At 44.6% G+C, this 23,397-nt stretch overlaps 1 protein-coding gene across 9 annotated transcripts in view; it reads left to right on the forward strand.

Moving 5' to 3' along the window:
• Positions 1-23,397, forward strand: part of MRTFA (myocardin related transcription factor A) — a 160,534-nt gene that overhangs the window by 123,370 nt on the left and 13,767 nt on the right. For 8 of the 9 annotated variants that reach the window (XM_089775501.1, XM_089775504.1, XM_089775506.1 and 5 more), the window contains 6 exons: positions 14,923-14,978; positions 17,902-17,977; positions 18,969-19,130; positions 20,820-20,992; positions 21,659-21,814; positions 22,439-22,692. In XM_089775501.1, the coding sequence (XP_089631627.1) occupies positions 14,923-14,978; positions 17,902-17,977; positions 18,969-19,130; positions 20,820-20,992; positions 21,659-21,814; positions 22,439-22,692 (877 nt within the window). Of the gene's footprint in view, positions 1-14,609; positions 14,828-14,922; positions 14,979-17,901; positions 17,978-18,968; positions 19,131-20,819; positions 20,993-21,658; positions 21,815-22,438; positions 22,693-23,397 lie in introns of those variants that run through there. The other variant, XM_075913278.2, reaches the window with a different exon arrangement.

Genomic DNA, 23,397 nt, shown 5'->3' on the forward strand with positions numbered 1-23,397 from the left:
GTGATTAAATAATTTTTGCATATCTGCACTATGCTTCTTGTATCAGTGGTGTATGTCCTCTCCAAGAGCGCTTGTACCAACTATACTGTCAGAGTGAAGCATTGTGGGATGTCTTCTGAAAGCCAGTGATAGTCAACACAAGTAACACAATGTATATATTAACACATCAATCTGTGTCAACATTGACCCTGCATCTCTTGTGGAGGTGGAATTACTATGTCAACATAGCAGGGCAGTTGCATTGGTGGGAGCGAAATTTTAGTGTAGACACTTATGCAGTTATGTTGACATACTTTGTTGATGCAATTTTGTAATGTAGACCAGAACTTAGTGGTTGAGGAGAAGAATGTTTGAGATTTCTATATCTGATCAGATGGCATTTGGAGAACCCCACCCTAAACTAACAAAGTAAACCATCCAGCATATTTGTGGCTCTTTATCTAATTTTTTACAAGAGGGTGATAAACAGAAGAGATAAATCAACTCATACCTAGAAGAAAAGATAAGTAAACAACTGACAACTCTTTACTGGTCCTCCTGAAGCTTTGAATTAAGTCAGCATGTCTGAGGTTTAGTTTTGGGTGTGACACAAGAGCAAGATATGTGTGTTAGGAAATGGTTGGTGGGAAAGCCTTGTTTGTCAGAGCAAAGAGAAATTGAATCTTTCCCTCCTCCGCATATTGATTTTATAGAAAAATGGAATGTTCAAACTCCCACTAAAAGGTTTTTTAGTCTAATTGTAGTGTTTAGCTCCTAACATTGTGAATTGTCTGGCAGTTGATTTTGGATTCAGACATTACTACAATTCCACTGGACCGACACCTGCCTCCCAGTAAGCATGATATTGAGGTTGTAGGCATGTACATTCACTGCCTCTCAGTTGCTGCTGTGCTTCGTGACTAGAAACCAGTTGTGGCTTTCAATAATGTGAGAAATCTTCATCATGTCTTATTACCCAGAAGAGTGGAGGAGTGCTGCAAGTATATTTATTTCCCTGGATGAGTAGGGTGCCAAATACCATCCAAGACCTTGACATGCTTCGTTGTTTTCTGTTTGCCTGCATTAACCTTTGGTGTCTCTCTGTTTGCCCCAGATATAGCCAAGGATTTGCACAGAAATGTTGTGTCTGTTACTTTCTATCTTCAGTTCTTATGTTAGGTCTAACCCTTCCTCCACTGTTTCATTCTTAGAATGAACAGGTTTCATAACTCCAGTTATTTCTCACACTAGGTATAACGAGAACTTGGATATTTTGGTATAACTTTCTGTTTCGTGGCCTTGACCTTTCATTAAGTCCGAATTTTACTTTCAGATGCTGCTAAGTAAGATATAGAAAGATGGAAGATAGAGTCTGAGCCAATATGCGTGGCTTTTGCTGTCTGCTCTGCTCTGTGGGAAACAAAGATTTGATTCCTGATCCCCTATGTCAGGAGTGCTGCAGGAGCCCAATATGATGTCATAGGAACATGATGTAACATTACCACGGGTATGATCTGGGCTCTTGAACAATTGGTTACCTTTAGTTCTCCAACTGGAGTACCTTTTACACTACTTCACTGTGAGAGCAACCATTCCTGGCCTGCTCTCACAAAGCATCTAGCAAGTAAATCAGTGGTTCCCAACCTTTTTTATACTGCAGATCGGAAAGCTTATTCGCAAACTTTTGAGGGACCAGTAACATTGTGTCTTCATATTTGCATATTAATTATTTGCATAATTAATATGAAAATATGCAGATAAAATGTTACTGGTCTGTCTAGCCCCAAGCCCAGCTGCTTGGTCCACAGTGCCTAACACCCTTTGACTCCCATACCTACTTCCTGTGCCCTTTAACCTCTGACCCCTACAGCCTATGCCAACACCTTCTTGCCCTGTGACTCTACCGCACCCTCACCCACCACCCCTTTGATCCCTACTATACCCCTCCATTTCCCAAAGTGAGGCTGCCCCCTCTAGGGAGTGTGGCCATTGGCGGTGTGCACGCTCCCTTCTCCTTTGTGCCCCTTCCCTCTCCAAGCATGTCTCATGCCCCCATGGGTAGAGGTGGAGCCATCTTAACCTGGGTGGGAGGGGAAAGGATGGAGGGAAGTGCATCCTGTTCCACCTCCTCCTGCTGCTGCCTCAGCTCCAGTGCCACTGGCAGGCAAAATCAGCTACTATGGTTGCCTGAGATGAGCTGCTGCAAACAGCCAGCTTTAGCTCTGGCAGCCTGTCTGGGCTGGCAATCAGCAGTTTGTGGACTCACACCGGTCCACTGACTGGCGGTTGGGAACTGCTGAAGTATATAGAAGTGCTCTAGTCAGTTATTCCTGTATTATATTGCAAAGTGACACCTGCAAATTCCCAATACCAGACTTCTCCCCAGAGATGTGCATCTTGTACTACCTAGCCCTTTTATGGACACTATAAGATCATATAAAATCAGTCATTTCATTAATAGAAAAATTATATGCAGAAATCTTGTTATCCTAAGCATTTCCACCGAAACACACACTGATTTAGATAAAACAATAAAACAAGTGTATTAACTACAGAAAGGTAGATTTTAAGCGATTACAAGTAATGAGGCCTAAAAGTCAGAATTGGTTACAAAGAAATGAAACACAAAACCAAACTAATACCTGACTTAACAAGCTAAGTACATTCAAAGCGAAGATCGCACTCAGCACATACTTTAGAAGTCTTTTTGGCTGAACTCCTTTCAGACAGGATCTCTTAAACCCTCTGGCCCTGCCAGCATGAGGCATTAGTTTGCCTTTTGTCTCTGAGGGTGTATCTACACTGGTAGATGTACAGCTCTTGTAATTACAGCATCGCTCTCAGAGCAATGCAGGGAAACCACTGTTGTATCCACATTGTATTCCTTGAGACATTGGAGCACATCCACATTAGCAGCTGTTCTAATGCCACAAAGAGTAGTCCATTGTGATAGGCATCCTCTGGTGCAACTGGCTGCAGGGTGTTTTGGGAAGAGTTTGCAATGGCGCATAGGGCAGGCAGAGTCGCATGATGCAGGTTTCTCAATCCCATTGCTCCATGGTTGCCCTACTACATTGACAGCTACTTTTCAGTTGCAGAGCAGGGGCAAGGGGTGGAGAATGTGACAGAGTGCGAGTGTGTGTGTAAGTGGGGAGACCGTCTGTTTTGGGAGACCTCATCATGCTGTCTTGTAAGTTCAGCTAGGGGCAGGAAACAACACATCCTGAGGCAGGGGGAGGGGGAAACTTACACATCAACCCCCCCCTTCCCTACCTTCCTCCTCAGCTCTCTGTGTCTTTCTCACTAGCTCAAACAGAAGCCTATCTCTGTGTTCAAAAGCATGAGCATTCCACCTGAATGGTTAGCTCTTTGTCCTGGTGCAGACCAGCACAGAATGCATGCTGTCTGAAATGGAGCTTTGAAAGGGAATATGTGCATACCTGCAGGGCATCTTTCCAAGTTCAAAACACTGAGCAGAGTATCCACTAGAGGGATTATAGGACATTTCTGGAGGCCAGTCACAGCTTTGTAGTACACCAGGGAATCCAAACTGGCACTGCAGCATGATAGCTGCAGCGCAGAAAGCTCTGTGCTTCTCGTTTGAGATTGTTTACCTAGAGCGTAGCAAATGTGAAGTTAGTGCACATGAAGTGCCTTGCCATTATGGATACCTCGGGAGTTACAGCACTGGGAGCTGATTTTACTGTGTTGTAACTTGCCAGTCTAGATGAGGCCCGATGAACTGGTTTGTGACTCTTTCCTCAGATATAGAATATGTTTTAGTAACATCATACAGTAGACTTTTATAACATTACCTACAGTGTTACCATACATATTTTACCATGATAATGTTCAGCAGATGAGTTTTCAAGTTATACCTCACAAGGCATACTTTGTACAAAATTTATCATAGTCTTGCAAAAGTGATGAACATAAGGGTACGCAGACTCTCTCACATGATAAACTACACAGAGTGATAAATTGATTCTTTCTCCTGGACTGCAGGGAGGGGAGTTCTGTACATTACTACAAATTAAGGAGCAAGACTGAGGACGTTTAAAGATCAGTCTGTCAGGATAGTAGCCCAGTGCATGGCCTCAAAGGTGGAAGGAGAGATGCAGGGATTGGAAAGCAATAAAGCTTGGAGAGTTTTTCTATCTCCAAAATGGATTTCTCATGTGTGATAATGGTAAATGTGTTTAATTAAAATCTCAACTCTAGGGATTGATACGGAAGCATCAGGATTGTTCACAACCAACATTCCTATCCTCTATTGAAAGGCCAAATAAAATATGTAAATCTGTGCATAGGACTTCTTGAGGTCCTTACCAGCCGATCTGTGGGAAAGAAATGATTTGTTAGTGATCATAAGCAAAGGATTTGTTGGGGCTCCCCATAGCAGATACTTAAAAGGATTACTTATTAGAGGGAATGGGACAAAACTCCTCTGTTGCAGAAAGTGGAAGCTGGTGGAATGTGCTGTCCGTAGCATGTTTTCCTCTAACGGTATTGAAAATGATGTCTCCTCTATTCTAGCAGATAAACCACATTTAATACCAGTTCAATAGGAGCTGTTGCTGACAACCATTGGTAACATCAGGGCATTTTCCTAATATAGTTGGAGTGTAAATGTGGCATTTTGCAGCCAGAGTTTCAAATCCTAAAGGCTGTTGGTTGCCCTCAAGAAAGGACTTGGGAGTTCATATCTCTTTCTGGTAGGATAGTCACACTGAGTTTACAGGTAGTTTTTGTGTGAGGAAGGGGATACCTTTTTTTACATCTCTGCATTATCCGCTTTGAAAAAATCTTGGTTCTGCTGGTTTTTGGGAACTTGCAGCCTGAGTTTACCCCTTTCCTACCTTTCATCTGCTGAACTTTCCACTACTTCATGAACAGTAATGGCTTATGGTTTTTGATTTTTTTTTTTTTTTGGCATAGCCCAGAATCAAGGACCTATTGTGCTGGCCATCATGCTTACACAGTAATAAACATGTCTGCCACAAAATTAGGGTTGCCAGGTGTCCGGTATTCACCTGGACAGCCTGGTATTTTCGGCTCCAGTTCCAGTAAAAAAAATTCAGAGAATACCGGACACATAAAATGTCCAGTATTTTCTAATTTTTTCCCTGGCCAGGAGGTGAAAATGCTGGGCATCTGGCAACCCTACAGACACTCAGCACCCAGCCTTCCCTGGGTCTTAGTGCTCAACCTCTCCTGTGTTCCTAACCCTGCACTTAAAGGGGACATGCTGTTTTAATGCTGTTTTATTTTAATTTTTTTTTGTCTTAAGTCCTTGGAGTCTTCTTTTTTTTTTTTTTTTGCTCCACAACTTTGGTTCCCCCCCTCTCTTCCCCCCCCCCAAATTTTTTTTCCCAGTGGTTTTTTTTTGGGGGGGGGGAAGGGGGTGTTCAGTATTTTTGTTTCAGCCATCTTTCAACCCTACATTAAATGGCTTTCAATATAATGCAAGACAAGATGTAGTGAGTGGGTCTAACAAACATAAGGAACATGGAAGGAAGGATGAATAGAAACATGGTTACATAGACTAACTCTGTACCCTTACTCCATGCTGAGAAGGGTAGTAGTTTTGTAGTTTATTTTTGACTGGGCACCAAAAATAAACAAGCAATCTAGGTTGAGCAAGTCCAGGATGAGAAATGCAAGTTGAGGTTTTTTGCTTACCATGAACTTTACCCTCATTTAGAACACCACTGCACCAGTAAACTTCACAATCAAAGAAAAGTTTGTGCTTAGAGGATGTAATAGAAGGGGCTTGATTCTCCAAATTAAAACATGTGACGAGGTTCTGCTGTGTTATTGTTGCACAACCCTATTGTAACTCACTAAGCTAATGTGTTTCAGTCCCAGAATGCTAGATCTATGTGGCGTTAAGGTTCCTTTGATCTAAGTAGGCCACAGCACAATCTCTTTCCTTGGTAGCTCTGGCATGCTTCTTGTCTCACCTTTGTGGAAATGGGACCCTGTGGTCCAGGTGCCCTACACCCCCTTGACTAGTACTGTCATACTTTATCCCTTGATTTCCCAATAGCTATACATTACCTCTCACATTTCCAACCTCATGCTGCTCTGGGTTTGCATTTCATCTGTGCAGAGACACATGATAACAAAATGCATGTTTTGTAAGGATTCCAAAAAGTAATCACTCATTACTTTAGCTGAAGAAATACAGACAAAATAACATGCATACTTGCATTAACTTTCTTCCATTTCCTTACACCTCTGGAATATTTGGCTTAGGTCAGAGATCTTTAAAGAGCCAGAATCCCTGCTCCTGCATATGGTTTCCCTTCTAGTTAGTCTCTCTCTGACCTTTGCAGTCAGTGCGATTCTACCTAAGCTGCCTCTGGCTCTGAGTCACTCTTGAGTTCCCCAGTGTCTGTTTACATCTGAGGATATTACACTTCTCAAAATCCTAGAGCTGTCTAGCAAGGTTGGGCAGAACTTCCTGCAGGCTGCTGCAGGCAAACCTTATTTTGTTAAGAGTGAGCTATTCAGGTAACCTTTAAAGATTGTCCTATTCAAAACCAGACACGCCAGCATTCCTTTCTTCCTCCTCAGCACAAGGGCTTTGATGAAAGAATATAGTAAAAGACAGGCAAAAACATAGGTTACAGACAGCTAACAAAATCAAACTGGAATGTATATGATATGCATCAGCAGACAAGTAGATGAGGTAATATCTTTTACTTGATCACCTTCTGTTAGTGATAGAGATAAGCCTTCAAGCTACAGAGAGTGCTTCTTCAGGTGTCTGTGTAGCAGAGCTCTGAGTAGCCAGAATTTTGGCTAGTAAAAGAAGTTCACCTCATACATCTTTTATCTTGTTTCTCTAATATCCTGGTTACAACATGGCTGTACCAACACTGCAAGCAGTGGTGGATTAGCCACTGGCCTAGCACCTTGCTCCCGGGCAGCTGGGCTGGACAGCCACAGCCTTGGAACTGCTGGGAAAGTGCCCTTCTTGCTGTGCCTGACCCCAGCAGAAGCTGGGAGTAGCAGGGGAAGTCCCCAAGACCTCCTTACTCTGACCCTGGAAGGGATGGAGGGGGACAAGGGAAATCCTCAGTGCTCCCCCAATCCTGTCCTTGACAGAAGCTGGGGAGCAGCAGGAGGAAACTCCAGCATCAGGACCTCTGCTGCAGTCCCAGGACTGGAGGAGCTCTTGCTATCTTCCATAGCCTCAAGGCTAGGGGAGCTTTTCCCTTTCTGTCTTGGACTTGTGGTGAGAGGGAAGAGCTGCTCTGGTCTTGGGCACACAGTACAGAGACCGAATAGGGGAGGGCCTGAGAAAGAGTCAAGAGTAGGGTCATGGGTGGGGTCTCATGTGGAGATGTGGAATGGGGGGAGATCACAGATAGAAGGGGGTTGGGGAGGGCTCCCATCCTTGCTCTGGCCCAGAGCTCCAGGAAATCCTAACCCACCTCTGGATAGAAGCTATACATAGACATTCACACAAATCATCACAATTATTTATTTTGAAATATTATTTACCAAAATTATAGTTATCAAAGATTCTAGAGTCAGTTGCCATAAAACTTAAGTAAGGGCAATTTAAAAGGAGCAGATAAGCAGTGGTTCATTACCACAGATTCGGAAAATGATAAATCACAGATGAAACAAAATTCAGGAAATACCCTCCTTATAAGTACCATCCCTTGTCATGACTCTCTGAACTTATCTATACTGCACACTAAATTGGCACTGCTGCAATTTATGTAGTAGCATCAATGTAGCTGGTCTGGTGAAGATACAGTAAGTTGAAGGGAGAATGCTGTCCTGTCAACTTAAGTTACTCCACCTCGCTGAGAGGTGGAAAATAAGTTGGTAGGACAGCATCTCCCACTGATGTAGCACAGTATAGACACCACAATAGGTTGATGTAAGCTAGATCAGTGGTTCCCAACCTTTTTTATATGAGGAACCGGCAAACTCATTCACAAATTTTTGGTGGGCTGGTAACATTTTATTTGCATAATTAATACACTTCAAACCTGTGCCCCCTCCCCCCCATATTATGTTGTTCAGCCCCAGCCATCTGAGTAGCCACCAACTAGAGCAGGCCCCAGCCCCCCCCGCCATACGGCCGTGGCAGGCCCTGGCTGTTGGAGCAGGCAGGTCCTGGCCGCCACTGGAACAGACAGGTCCTGGCCCCCCTGCCCCTCCCATCCCCGCCGTGCAGCTGTAGCAGGTCCTGGCTCACCTGCCAGAGCAAGCCCCAGCCACCCACCACGTGGCCTCAATCACCTCCCCCCAGCGCAGCAGCCGCTCTCCACACGGCCCCACTAGCTGGGCCACGTAATAGCTGCTGGAGTTGGTACTGAGGCCACAGCATACCCGGCTGTCAGATGCACCACTCACCCTGCTGCGTGGGGAAGTGGGTGAGAAGGAAATTCCCTTATGGGGAACCCCAGCAGGTGGGGCTAATTAAAAGTTAGGGGCATGGCTTGGTAATGAGGTGTGGCTTGGTAATATGTCGCAGCCTGGCAGGCAGGGGTATGGACCGGCAGTTGGGAACTGCTGAGCTAGATCACTCAGAGGGGTGATTTTTTTCACTTTACATCAACTGAAGAGTAGTGTAGACCAGCCCTTGTCTCCAAAACCTGAGTAAAGAAATGGAGCCTGAGGCGTATCCTGATGGTAAGATGATTTGGGTTGTTTCAGAGCAAAGTGGGACAGTGCAGATCATCTGATGGAGTGTGGTCTGCCAACAACTCACTCTCTTTATAGTGAGGGAGTGCCAACTTGAATACCACTGCGTATTGCAACTTGGCAGTAACACAATGGCGGAGAGGCAGTCTCTCAAGTAACGAAGATATTCAGCTTTAAAGGTCAAAATCAATAAATTTCATTTGGAAACTCAGACACCCCATGCAAATTTTAGAGCACAAATAATTTACTTCCAGCAAGATGCATTTTTTATTCTTTGGGCTTCCACATTTCGCATCAGCTCCAGTTTCTGGTTTGATTTAAGGTATAGCTCTGCATAGGACTACACTCTTTAATTTTAGACCTGTACAATGGTCCCCTAATGGAAGAAATTATTACTCTTCTGGTCAGATGAAGACTGGGGAGAAGGACCATCTTAGAAACTGCTTCTGTATGATTATTAACCATCAGTTTGGGATCCAAAAACATGCCAGGATTGCAAACTTCTATTGATAAATGGTGGACGCATATTCCTAATATAGGGGAGGCAATCTTAGCCATATCTTCTTGCTTATCCCTGCCCATCAATTTCAGTGTTTTCCAGGTGGAGCTTCAGTAAGCTAACTCACTTCTATGCCCCAGTCTTAACCACATACTGGTTAAAGCAAGTGATATTACTTGTAGGCTCAGGTGAAATAGAAATCTGGATGTACTCAACATAATGAAAACCCTGCAACCTAGGTCATCTCATTATCTCTCCCAGTGGCCCCATATAGACTTGAAGCAGGAGGGAAGACACTATGGAACCCATGAAACAATGTGCAGAAGAACCCTTGGGTATGAGCAAAAACTGTCCACTACTTCCCTCTAAGAACGCTCAGTACAGAGGGAGGGAATAAAGCTGTTCAAAAAAAGCCTCATCCACGCATGCTGCAGTCAGTAGGCAAATCATTATCTCCTCATGAGCTGCAGTATCAAAAGCAATTGATAGATTTAACACTTTTAAACTGTAAATACCTAATCTTTTTCTGCCACCAGAGAAGATAAATTAATCAGCATCATCAATATAGCACTCATTTTGACTCCTGTGATGAGAGTAGTGATCATTAGTGACATCTCCATTTACTTATTTCTCCCTCCCCCCCCCGCACTTCATCCCCAGATTGGGGACAGGTTGGCTTGTTTTTAAAGAATTTGGCACTCAGTTACCATGGACAACTGAGTCTTAAGCACCATCAAGTTGGGTTATTCCATACAATTCCTTTCCATCCATCCTCTCTGACCTCTTACCCCATCCCTCTTTAGAGAGTTGTCTCATATTGATTCTCAAGCAGGTTGTCCCTATTAGTTTAGTTGTCAGGGTCATGGATTTACTCCTAATATTTCCTGGTTCCCAAAAAGAGCCAGCCTTAGAGAAAATGGTGCCATGGGTGAACTTGTATTTTGACTCACTGGCCCCCACTGCCTCCCAGGGCTTCCCAGCCAGTCTCCCATTCCTGGACACAACTGGACACCACTGCCACCCTGGGCTCCCTAACTCTCAGGGTACGTCTAGACTACATGCCTCTGTCGCCAGAGGCATGTAGATTAGGCTACCAGACATAGGAAAATGAAGCAGCGATTTAAATAATCGCCGCTTCATTTAAATTTACATGGCTGCCGCGCTGAGCCGACAAACAGCTCATCAGCTGTTTGTCGGCTCAGCGCGATAGTCTGGACGCGCGGGTGGCGACATCAAAGGTATTTGTCGACCACCCAGGTAAACCTCATCCCAGGAGGCTTACCTGGGTGGTCGACAAATACCTATGTCGACAAATACCTATGTCTGGTAGCCTAATCTACATGCCTCTGGCGACAGAGGCATGTAGTCTAGATGTACCCTTTGTTGACCTCTGGCTCTGCTATTTCCTTCCCCATTGTCCTGTGCTCCCTTCTGCAGCCTGGCATCCCAGACTTGTCCCGCTCCTTTCCATTTGAGCATGTCATCCCCCCAAGCACAGCACCTGGCCAGTCACCCATGTTGCCCACCAGTAAGGCTGGTCCTGTTCCTAAACCCAGTGGAGGTCAAGACCTATTCTTGAGCTCTGCGACGTCAACTAATACACCAGGCATGAGATTCCAGATGATAATTGAGCAACTATCCTCCTTGCCTTAAACTCCAATGACTCGTTTACTGCTCTGGACCTTTGGTATGCTTATTTTCACATAGCAATTGTCCCAGTTTGTAGAAGGCTTTTCTCTGGTTTGTTGTGGCAGGCTGGCACTGTCAGTACACTGTGTTCTACTTTGGTCTGTCTTGAGCCTTTGGCTACTTCCTCTCTCCCTTCTGTGTCAAAAGATTGCCTTCCTGCCAGCGATATCATCTGCAAGAGAAGCATGTAAATTGTAGGCCTTGATGGCAGAGCCTCCTTATACAATGTTTTCCAAAGACAATGGCCCTGCGGCAGTTTTTGTCTCACTTTCACCTGAAACCATGTCATATATCGACTAATTTTTTTCCCCCTAAGATGCACTTAATCCCCGAGAAGCAGAATTTTCAGACATTGGATGTCAGGCGAGATCTAGCTTTTGTATCCACATAGGACTAAACCCTTTAATTCCTCCCATCATCTGTTTTTGTCCTGTGCAGACTGAGTGAAGGGTCAAGCAATCTCTTCCCAGATGGTCTCCAGGTGGATAACTTCCTGCTAAGAAGTAGCTCAGACTGCACTCCCCTCCCTAATATGCGAGCTCATTCTGTGAAAGTACGTTAATCTTAGAAGTGCAGATAAAGCCTTGGTGGCTACTTAGCAGAATTGTTACAAAGGTCCAGACTGTTTGTTATGCAGTTAAGGCCAAGAAAAATGTATAGGGTTTTGTTAACTTTGGATGAAGTATGTTTATACAACAGCTACCCTTTTCTGATACATGAGCCCCCTGCTACAGAGAGCTCTTGAGGAAAGCAGGGAAGGATGTGTCTCCCCTGGAAATTTTTAGAGGTCACATATGAAGTCTGTCTTGCTGCCAGGATAGAGCAAAGTACAAACCACTGTTTGTTTCCAAAGGAATGCCCATGAGAAATTAAAATTGCTCTTTAGGGTAACTGTTTAGCCATCCTGCCATACTTTGTTCTATCAGGAAAGTTTCTTTCCTCTAGTTTAGCTTGTCTATATTCAGAATGCTCCCAGAACTGCACATGAAGCTAACAGAATTGTGAGTAGTTGCATCATAGAGATGGTTGTAACTGTCAGGAAAATGTCATTTCACTCCCACAACATAACGCATAGATATGCTGCATATACTATGATGGCAGAACTATGCAGGAAGGAAGCTGGCAAAGCTACTATGGAACATAAGCACTGGTGATGAAGTGCTACTGAAAGCTCAGGTGAAATCCGCTTTGACATCCACTCCCAAATGGCTCTTCGCTAGGGATGTAAGAGTTGAACTGGTTAACCAATAAGGTTATGCTGGTTAAACTCTTAAAGCCGTGGCAGTCACTCGGGCCTGGGAGTTGCAGCAGCCCTGACAGCCCAGTGTGGCCAGGAATCTCTGTGGAACTGGGAAAACTGGCAGCCCTACAGTGCTGGGAGCTGCAGCTGCCCTGGTAGCCCCATGGGGCTGAGCGCCCCAGCAACCCTTTGGGGCCAGAATCCATGGCAGACCTGCGACTAATTGTATAAACCGACAGAAATTTCTATCGGTTACACAGTTCATATTTTTTCCCATTTTTTTTACATCCCTACGCTTGACTTGGTTGACTGTTGCACACTCTCATTCTGCTTCTGTGCGCTTGGGGAAGAAACAAAAACTTATGTTAATATCCTATTTTGTGCATGGCACAAAATATGACTAAATAAAACTTAAAGATTAGTGTTTGTTAATCAAGGAGGGGTGTATTTATTTGTGTGGGTTCACAAATAACTCTGGCTTTTTTCCAACAACTTTGTCTCTTGCTGTTCATCAATGACTGTCATAAATTACAGGCAGTCCCCGAGTTACATGGATCCGACTTATATCGGATCCCTACTTACAAACGGGGTGAGGCAACCCCGCACTAGCTGCTTCCCCCCAGCAGACCAGGGAGACGCGAAGCTAGCGCCCCCCCCTCCCCAGCAGACCAGGGAGATGCGGAGCGGCTTTTCTCAGCAGACACCTCAGCTTGAGAATAAAGGACTGAGGGAAGTGAGGTGTGCGAGAATAAAACTGAGCTCTGGAGAAATGTTTGGCTAGAGTTTCCCCTACAATATGTACCAGTTCCGACTTGCATACAAATTCAACTTAAGAACAAACCTACAGTCCCTATCTTGTACGTAACCTGGGGACTGCCTGTATTCTGAAATGTAATTGTCTCAGCTAATCAGACTGTAGAGATTTTGTAGTAATTGGGTTACAGTTCTATGATTATTCTTTGCACTCCCCTTTGCCAACTTGCGTAATAACCTTTTGTTTGTTTCTCAATAACCGGATAGCTTGAAAAATCCCACTAGCATGGCTCAGAGCCATTATTAGCCCATCAGAGGGCAGGTATTTTTATACTCACTGTGGTTATTTCTCAATAACTGCAGTTACTATGCAAATTGTTCTACTCTGGCTACTACAGTATAAATCTCTTACTATTGGCTACTGCCCCTCAAATTCCCACTATCTGGACTAAATTGTGCTGTTACGCTCATGTAAATTTGAAGTAACTCTATGTTCCAAAATAAGACACAGCTGCCTCAGCTTCTGACCCTTACCCATCAGACCTCATCCACTCCTCCTTACCCTAGGCAAAAGCTTAGTGCACCCTGCACTCTTTTGTACATTAAATTTAAGCAAAGATTTTCATATTTTGAACAATTTTCGAATGCTTCGTTATAAAAGGAAGTCTCTCAAATAGCTTAATCTGGAAATATTAAAATGGGTCTTGTGCACTATTATCGGATAAAATCTAGTGCATGTGACTATTTGTAAGGCCTGGATACAGCATTTTGTAGGTATTCAACTTTGAAGTTTGAACCTCTGAAAGTTTCATGAGGGTTTTAAGGGATTTTAAATTTCATAAGACTAAAGTTTGTAAACTGAACTTTTTAAGCTGATAGTAACATACAAAATCTGTCAGGTAAGTGTCCAGGTTAGAGTCTTGAACTTGTAATACAATCAGCACGAGAAGATCCTTATGCCTATGCAGTGCCCAGTTGAAGTCAAGGAGGTTCTTATCTGGCTCGCTCCTTTAAATCTGAGTATAATAATGGGATTAGATGTGTAGTTCCATTTCAGGTGTAGGCTTGATTCTGGTCCTTTACTCTAAACTTGACAAAACTGCTCATATTTCATATGCCTGAAATTTCCTATGTTTTTCTTCAAGCCCGAGATTATTCCAGGTGCTAGCTATGTAATATCTTTGTAGTTTTTGTTTATGGAAAATGTTATAATTGTGAAATAAAAGTGAGGAATACAGAGGGACAATGGTGACATTCTTCAGCAGTTCTTAATTTCTCTTGCTATAGTTACCTTTTGGTAGATACATACTTTCCTGTCCAAGTATTTTTGATTTTGTGCAAGAAGACTATCAAGCAATGACAGTTTATAGGCCCTTTTTAAAATCTACCAACTCTATAGGAAAAGAGAGAGAGCCAACTCCATGTATGCACACATGTGCAACACGGGTGCAGATTTGTAGATGAATGTAATAGTAATGCCTGGCCTTGTATATAATTTTTTCTTTATTGATCTCAGAGCACTTTACAAACAAGGTCAATACCATCCCCATTTTACAGATGGTGAAACTGACTTTCCATGATATTGAATGGCAGTAGAGAGGTTTTACAATTCATGAGGGACCCGCCCACCATCATTCCATTCTTACATGCCCCTTCAGGTATGCTGGTGCCTACCACTTTATTCTGGGTCCAGAGCATTTTACCTCCATGGGAAAGTTTGCTGAGGATATTTCATAGTTCCATTATCTACTTTTGACTCTTATTTCTTTGCCCCAGCAGATGAATAGATGAAGTTTACATATGGCACCTCAGTGTCAAATCCAAGTGAACATTTAGCCCACATTGTGATTTTTACAAAATCAGAAAAGGATCAATTCTTCAACTGGTATAAACTGATGTCCTTTCCTTTGGTCAGTGGAGCTACACTGAGTTACACCTGCTGAAAATGTTGTCCAGTATGTTGAACATATGCATAAGAGCTGCTGTGAGAATTTCTGGTAACTTTAGTTTGCTTGTTCTGAGTGACATAGGCATGGAGAGGGTCTGGGATACACCATTCTAATTCATTCTGTAAATGTTTTCCTCCCACCAGCTCTGAAAAGTCCAGCTGCATTTCATGAACAGAGAAGGAGCTTGGAGCGTGCCAGGGTAAGACACACTTTACTTTTTGAAGATTATGGGAAATCAGGAGTGGAAGGGTTTCTTCAGTTTATTACCCTGGAAACTCCATGTCTCTAAAGAGCAGTCTGCATTCTGGAAGCATTCTATCACACGCACACATGCACCCACATATGTGTTTTCATATATGGTGGTGATTTCTCCCCTGACTCTGCCTGATCCTGACTAGATTACTTCTGAGGGAATTCTGCACACAATATTTTAAAATTCTGCAAATTTTATTTGTCAGTAAATAAATGTGGAGGCTTTGGCTGGCTGAATATGGAGGTTGGTGATCACTCTGCTGGTGCCTTCTGGTCCCCACTCTGGGATATGGACTTAGTGGTGAAGCTTCATGTGACCCTGACACAGTGCAAGACTAGGGATATTAATGGTTAAGTGGTAAGCCTCACCCTTAATAGGTGAGGTTTACTGGCTACAGTTAACCGCTGGGGGCTGCTTCAGTCCCATGGGGGCCCACTGTGGGTGAAGGGGCACTTCAGCCCAGACAGAGCAGCTCCCAACTGCAGTGAGCGGGGGGAAGGGGGTGGGTTCCAGACCACCCCACCCCACTTAATCAGTTCATTAGTTAAACATTACGTTTAACTAGTTAACTAACTAAAATGGGATTTTATACCTCTACACAATCCCCGGTCCTGCCCAAGCTCTGTCTTGCAGGATACAAGTGTGGAGAGGCATAGTGTGAGGGGTTCCAGGTGTGAGGTGAGAGAATTCTCTGTGGGGCAGTCTGGCAGTGGGCGGCTCATTGGGAGGTTTGGGTGCAGAGGGATCTGGATGTCCAGGGATTTACTAGGGGGTTGTTTCCAGATGTAGTGGTAGTGGAACTCTGCAGAGGGTCAAAGTAAAGGTCTTTGAGGCTCAGCAGGGGTGTCTGGTTGCAGCTTTTTGGGGCCCAGTGGAGTGGCATTTCCGGCTATGGGGGACTTGTTGGGATGGTCCAGGTGCAGGGGATGCGGCTCAGGGTTTGAGTGCAGGTGACTCAGCAAGGGGATCCAGAGGCATGTGTATGTAATTTGTTGGGGTGGTCCAGGTGCTTGGAGTGTGTGTCTTGGCAGAGGGTTCTGAATGCACAAGGCTCTGTATTCAAGGGGTGAGGCTTGATGGGGATGGGAGGGTTCAGTGTTTGGAGGTTCTGGATGTGGGGGTAAGGCTTGATTGGAGAGTTGTAATGCACAGATGTGGATCAGATGTCCACACAGTGATCCCTCCCCCTGCAGCTGAGGCACAGTGAGGGCAGAAACCTAGGATGGGTACTGTGAAGCTTTCTGCAGCTGGGAGAGGTTCTGGGTGTGGGTCTGCCTGAGCTCCGGCCCCATCTTATAGGGGGAGAGCAAGTGTCATTCCCCCTAGCCCAGCCAGGGCTAGCATCTGAGTCTGGTACAGGGTAAGAGCCACTAACTGCGCTGCCCTCTCCCTCTTCCCCGCACTGTGATTTTCCTCTCCACCAGCTGCTCCAGGCACCCAAAACAACATGCCCTGGTGTCTGGGGAGGGGCACTTTTGTGGCTTCCCTTTGCTTCCCCATCAGAAAGTCTGCTTCCCCACAGAAAAACGAATTTCTGATAGGGAAGCAAAGAAATATGTGGGGAACATGAATTGTGCATGAGGCCAATGGTGCAGAATCCCCCAGTAGTAGTAAATGCCAGTTGAGGGTAATGATCCAAATCTCCCCACACCATTGTTTCTGGGGATCACCATGCTCATACTGACCACATACATATCTGTAGCCCAAGTGTATGTTGATTCATTTGAGCCAAAGGATGTTGCTTCTGTGCAGTGTGCACACTTTTGTTAGAGTAGGGGGCTCCCAAGCCGTGGGTGTATTTTCTCTTTAGAACCAGCAGCTTGATGAAGAAGATCCTAAATCATCTTGGTTAGAAGCTGAAAATCACAGACCTGTGCCTCTTGAGAAGGCACTGCACTTAATGTTGTAGCTAGCTGCTTGTACAGTGGAATTTCTTGGTGATTTCAGTTCCCCAAAAAGCCTCTGGGGAAGAATGTTCTTCAGATCCGCCAACAGCAGAGTGGCGCCTGCTCTGACAGTTGGTTTGAGTTTTGTTTCAAAAGTGAAAGCAATACATAATTGGAGAAATGACACTAACAGAACATCCGACACAACACCACCGCTACCAGCTTTCTGAAAACACTGAAACAGGGCCCCACTGTCTTGGAGTTGGTTTGCTTGAAGAGCAACATCCCCCCAGCTGTAAATTCTTCCTCCTTTTTGTTCTGAAACTTAATTATCAAATTACTTTTGGGGTCTTGGCAATGGGTGAGTGCATTTTTATGTTTAAAAAAATGTTATAAAGCCTTCAATGGGTCAATTCTTGTAGACAGCACTTATAGTCCTGCTGCCCATTGACCCTAATCTCTGATTCTCTGGGCTTTGTGGGAGTACTGAGTAGGAAGCATGCTCAGCTTATAGTGGGGTTTATCACAGAATTTACATCCAGCTGGTCAGAGAAGTAGACAGGGTCTTCAGTATAACAGCTGAACTTGCAATAAATGGAGCAGGTTGCCCAAACCATGACCCAGCTTCCAAATCCCAGCATTACTTTTGCATGTATTACTCTGCAAACAATTGAACCACTGCTCAGCATCATAAACAAAAACCCATCATCTTGAGTCTCTCAGACTGACACTGACTTGGTTTGGCAGTATGGCATATGGAAAGAAAAGTATCAGTCAGTCCCTTGAGTAAACTGATCTTGTGTTTGAATCTCTAAATACTGTAAGAACTTGAAGGGAATATATCCCTTTCTGTGTGCAGTTCATTCATGTCTCGGTAACAATGAAAGAGGGATTTAAAAAAAAAAAAACCAGAACAAATACCCAGTGCTGCCCAGACCTGTCTTAGACTGTGTCTGATTCATTCTTTTCTGACTTTGCTGCAGACAGAGGACTATTTGAAACGGAAGATCCGGTCCCGGCCAGAGAGATCAGAGCTGGTCAGGATGCACATTCTGGAAGGTATGGCACATGTTAAAGGGAAAAACTTCAAATGTGGCATGATGTGTAACAAGCACTGACTCTCTCCATACAGAAGCTTCAGGAGGAAGCCGAGTTAATCTGTTACAGGGAAAAAAACAACAAATGGTCTGGTAACACTTTATAGACTAACAAAACATATAGATGGTATCATGAGCTCATGATACCACCTACATGTTTTGTTAGTCTATAAAGTGCTACCAGACCATTTGTTGTTGTTTTTCCTCTCCATACAGTTACTGTCTTGATAACCCTGATGCTGTCCGCCTCTATCAAACCCTTGTTCAGCTGGGAATGGGCAGATAATCATACCAGTTGCATAGTAGCAGAGTGGGTGGTTGCAGGTGGGGTGGGGGAGAGGATATATTAGATCAGGGAGGTGAGAACTGGCAACCAACTTCTGGAATGAGGAACTCCTGTTGTAGCTATATGTCTGAAGAGTATGTTTTGTACAAATCTAGAAACTGAGTTGCAGACAACCCATCTAAGATTCCCCCCAGTAATGAGTTGAGAAAAGCATCTAATGAGACTAGCTATATATAAAGCTGCCTTATTTTTATGGCTGGTTAGGAAATACTCATCATGGCTTATTTGGTCAACAGAGAGATCTGCTATGTGAACCCCAATTGTGCACAGTCATTAACGGGGGGGATAAAAGATGGAGAAATGGGGTGCATGAGGACTGTTCTGCTGACCACAGAACAATTTGTTTAAACTATCCAAAGGAATGGGGCAATAAGAAGGTTCAGCTGGTGAGCATGTGGCCAATTTCTGGATCAGGCATAAAAGGATACCAGATGAGTAAGAAATGATTGTCATGAATTGAATGATGCCAATTTGAGTGGAGGGAGCTTCTCTCACCCAGTGTCAAGGGAAAAGCTCTTTCTTCCTGAATGTAAGCATAGTAATACCAGTATGGTCACACTGGGCACTCCAGAATTGATCCCATCGTATTTACTACTTCCCTGTGCAGAGACCTCAGCTGAACCCTCCCTGCAGGCCAAGCAGCTGAAGCTAAAGAGAGCCAGACTGGCAGATGATCTCAATGAGAAGATAGCCCAGAGGCCAGGTCCAATGGAACTGGTGGAGAAGAACATCCTTCCTGTGGAGTCCAGTCTGAAAGAAGCCATCATTGGTAAGTGTGGAAGGGGATCTGTATTTCTGGTGAGGTTCTCGGGTAGATACTATGAGATGTCATTCCCATGCCAAAACTTCAGCCTCTCCAGTCCTAGGATTCTGGAATGCAAAGCTCCCTTTCCAGTCTGGATAGTGATGGAGAGACACAAGATTATATGGAACGCTGGACTCCCAGAATAAAATAAAATGAAGTCCCAAACCCCAAGACCGGAAAACTATTGTGAGATCATGTTTCCCAGCTTGTGCATTCCTTTTCTTCCCGAAAATCCCTCTCTGTACAACAAATGTCTTTAACTTTCCATCAAAGAGAGCCCACTGACTGAGTCAGATTAGGGAGAGGAGACAGGGCGCATGACTGAACAGGTGTGAGGAAACAACAGCTCTCTGTTGATTTAAATTCTTCAGAGGATTCAGCTCCTTTGAAAATAAAGAGGAACAGATGTAAATCATTCCAGTGCCATTCCAAGGGTGAAAAGGAATGTTGAGGAATAGCCCTCTCACAGCCTGACCGCATCACCCCACTCCTGATTTGGGTAGATTTGGCAGGAACATAATGGCACCCTTCTCAAGCTTGAGCAGTCACTGAAGGAATGGCTCTTCCCTTCAGAGACTAATGGAGGCATGCTCATGAGCAAGAGCGCGTATATTTCCTTGAGAGGTGCCGGGCTGTGGTAGGAGCAAGCTTGGCTTCATCATCACACAAAAATTGGTCAATGAAGAGAAGAAGAAGAATTATCTTGTGGTTAACAAACTGAACTGGGGCTTGAGAGATCTGGGGTCAATTCCTGACTCATTGGGTAGATCGCTTAATCTCTCTTTGCCTCAGCTGGTCATCTGTAACGTGAAGGTGATCGTACTTCCCTGCTTCACGGGGGTGTTTTGGAAATACATTCATATCTGTGGGATGCATAGAAACTGTGGTTGCAGGGAGCCCTATATGCACAGATAAAAATATGAGGAACAGGTGATTGACCCCTTCCCTTTGTGCCTGGATAAAAAAATAGAGAACATATGGTATCCCTAATAAGAGAGTCTGTTAACGCCTCCTTCACGGAGAAGGATCCTTTCTTCTACACTATAGCATGTAGCTGATGAATAGGGCTCGCCGAACCGCGGCGAGCCCCGCTCACCAGCCGTGCTGTCCGGTGATCTGTGCATGCGCAGATCATCGGAATCCGGCTCTTCCGGGTTACAATCTACTCGCCACGGGCAAGTAGATTAGTATTCATCAGCAGGGCTCGACAAATTATACAAAGAAATTGTTTCTTAACACTAGACTATGGAAATTAGCACCCAAATTTCCTAATTGAGAAGCCACCAGACCAAGTCTCAATGCTCCTTGTCATGTGCCATTGCCCTAGATCCCTCTGTCAGGCTTTAGGCTGCATAGTATGGTAGAAGTAAGCAACTGTTGTTTTAGTGGATGAACTCTTCCTGTCCATAATCAAGGGAAGTGTTTCCATGCTCCTGCTAGACTATTCTGTAGCATTTGCTATGGTTGACCAATAATAATGATTCTGCAGAGTGCATGGAAACACCCTGAAAAGGCTCAGGTCTGTGCTTTATTCTCTTAGCTTAAGCCCCAAACCCAAGAGAGAACTCAGATAGACCAGCACACACACCCCTGCCTGCTCGCCACTAGTGACTGTAATACCATTCAATATATGAAATTATTTTTTGTTTTCAGTTGGGCAGGTGAACTATCCAAAGGTTGCAGACAGTTCTTTTGATGAAGACAGCAGCGATGCCCTGTCCCCAGAGCAGCCGGCCAGTCATGATTCCCAGGGATCTGTACCATCACCAATGGAAGCTCGGATTGGTGAACCGCTTCCCAGCACCACTGTGTTATCACCAGCTCAGGTAAGAATGCTGTGCCTTCGCTTTTGCTGCTCTTCGGGATCTCAGGAATGAGCTACTGCAAATACCTGGCTCCCTGCAGGATGAGGCATAGAGACATCCACATGGTGTCACTGCTAAGAGACTGATTTGTTCCTTAGCAATTCATTAGTGGGATGTCACTGAAGTAACATGAGATATTTAGCTTCTGAATGGTAACAGTAAGACCCTTTCTCAGGTGCCTTGGGATGACCCTGTGGGTAGCTGCAGCTGGAATGGGCATCCATTGAGTCCCTAGATGTGATAGGAGATAGCACATAGCTGTGCCATGTTGGGGATTGATAGTGGGATTGGTGGTTTGCTAATGCCATGTGAATTAAGTGTATACTAGTCAAGGGAGGCAAAGGGAGGAGGGGCATAGAGTTAGAAGTAAGCTTTGATTGCTTCCTTGTTCTAAGATGCTTTGAGCCCACAGAAGTGTGCTCCTGCCCAGGCTGGACAAGGGGAGTCTCAGGAAATAAATTAAGAAGCCAATTGGCCATTTAATGATTGGTAACCTCTGCATAGCAACTTTAGTGGAAGGTTCCCACAGCTCTCTGCTTTCTGAAAGGAGGGCAAAATTGTAACAATGGAGAGAGAACTTTTAGCTGCCTGTGTGTCTGTGAGTGATGCCCTTTTTTCCCCTTGCAGGTTGTGTCCCAGTTACAGATCAATGTAGACTCCAGTGAAACACCTTTCCTACCCGAACAGCCACTCCCTCCTCTTCCACCACCATCTCTGCTGCCTGCTAGCCTTGCCAACAGAGTCACTGTTCCTGCTGCCAAGCCCCCGCCAACACTTATTAAGGTATTGGGCAGTGTTATTCTATTTTTATAGACTAATAGAAGTGAATGTGGCTACTCTGGGAATGATAGAGTGTGGGAATGTTAAATTAGAGCTGCTGAAGCTCTGGAAGAACATCTTGTATCAATCACTGTCTCCGCTTGGTCTCTACTTAGAGAACCTTCCCTGGGCTTGAGATGGATCAGTGTCTAGGTCTTCTACTGTTAGAGAGTTCATTGAGACAGGGGTTAGGTCGGAAAGTTGACTCTCTCCCTTCCAAATACACTCTAGTGCAGTTGCCAAGATTCATAATGAGTCCTAGATATAAACATTTTTCTCTGAACATCTAGCATTGACCATGATCAGGGTCAAGGAGTCTCAGCTTAATTGTTCAATGATCTGTGTGCTGTGGCAGTCCTTGTACTTTTGTGCCTGTACCCTTGTTCTGATGCTGTGTAATGTGCTGAGTGTGTACAATTATCCCTGCTTTAAGAATGTGAATAGGCCCCCAGAGCCAAATCTGGCGAAAGTTTTGAAGTAAAAAGCCTGGTTTGCATGTAGGTTTTGGTTAGATGTTAATGCTGTCCCAGTGCAACTGTTGTTTCTATTCTTATTTTCTTCCTCCTGTCCCTCTCTCCTCTTGCATAGCAAAGCCAGCCCAAGTCCGCCAGTGAGAAGTCTCAGCGCAGTAAAAAAGCCAAGGAATTGAAGCCGAAAGTCAAGAAGCTTAAATATCACCAGTACATCCCCCCAGACCAAAAGCAGGACAAAGGGGCTCCCCCCATGGACTCATCCTATGCCAAAATACTGCAGCAGCAACAGCTCTTCTTGCAGCTCCAGATCCTTAACCAGCAGCAGCAGCAGCACTACAACTATCAAACTATCCTGCCAGCCCCACCAAAGTATGGGTCCCTCAATGCTACTCATCCATATGGAATCCCCTGCCCTTTTGTCCCTACTCATGGTCTCCATCAGCTGCACTATAGCTACCAAACCATCCTATCCACCCTGCCAAAGGATGGGACTTACAGTATTGCTCATGATCCTCTTCTGCCTCTCCCCACTCCCCTATGAGGGACTTGCTCTCTTAGGCCAGGTCTACACTAAAGGGGAAAATCGAATCAAAATATGCAACTGCAGTTACGTTAATTACATAGCTGGAGTCAATGTACTTTGTTTTGAGCTTCCCTGTCATCCCCATAGCAGGAGGCTGATAGGAGAAAACAATCCTGTTGGCTTGCCCTACTCTGTGCAGGAGCAGGAATACTGGCAGCTGATGGTTGTTCTCTGAATTCGATTTATCAGGTCTTTACTAGACCCACTAAATCGAACTCCAGAAGTTTGATCACGGCAGCTTCGATCTTCTGCTTAGTGTAGACATGCCTTAGTAAGTTCCTCAGATCCCAAGCATATTGAGCTCTGAAGGGGTGAGACCTAGGAGTTAAGAGTTTGTAGTCTGGCTAGTAAATCCTGTAAAGTTATCATCATCCTCAGGAAGTGGTCTGTGCTGGGCGAATCAGTCAGGCAAGAGCAGTGGAACTCAGTTGGTTTTTCAGTAGCCAGAATGGCGGGTCACCGTACAGTCAGAAGATACTTACTGGTGAGCT

Source organism: Pelodiscus sinensis, chromosome 1 (genome assembly GCF_052426305.1).
Source record: "Pelodiscus sinensis isolate ZL-2025 chromosome 1, ASM5242630v1, whole genome shotgun sequence".
NCBI lineage: Eukaryota > Metazoa > Chordata > Testudines > Trionychidae > Pelodiscus > Pelodiscus sinensis.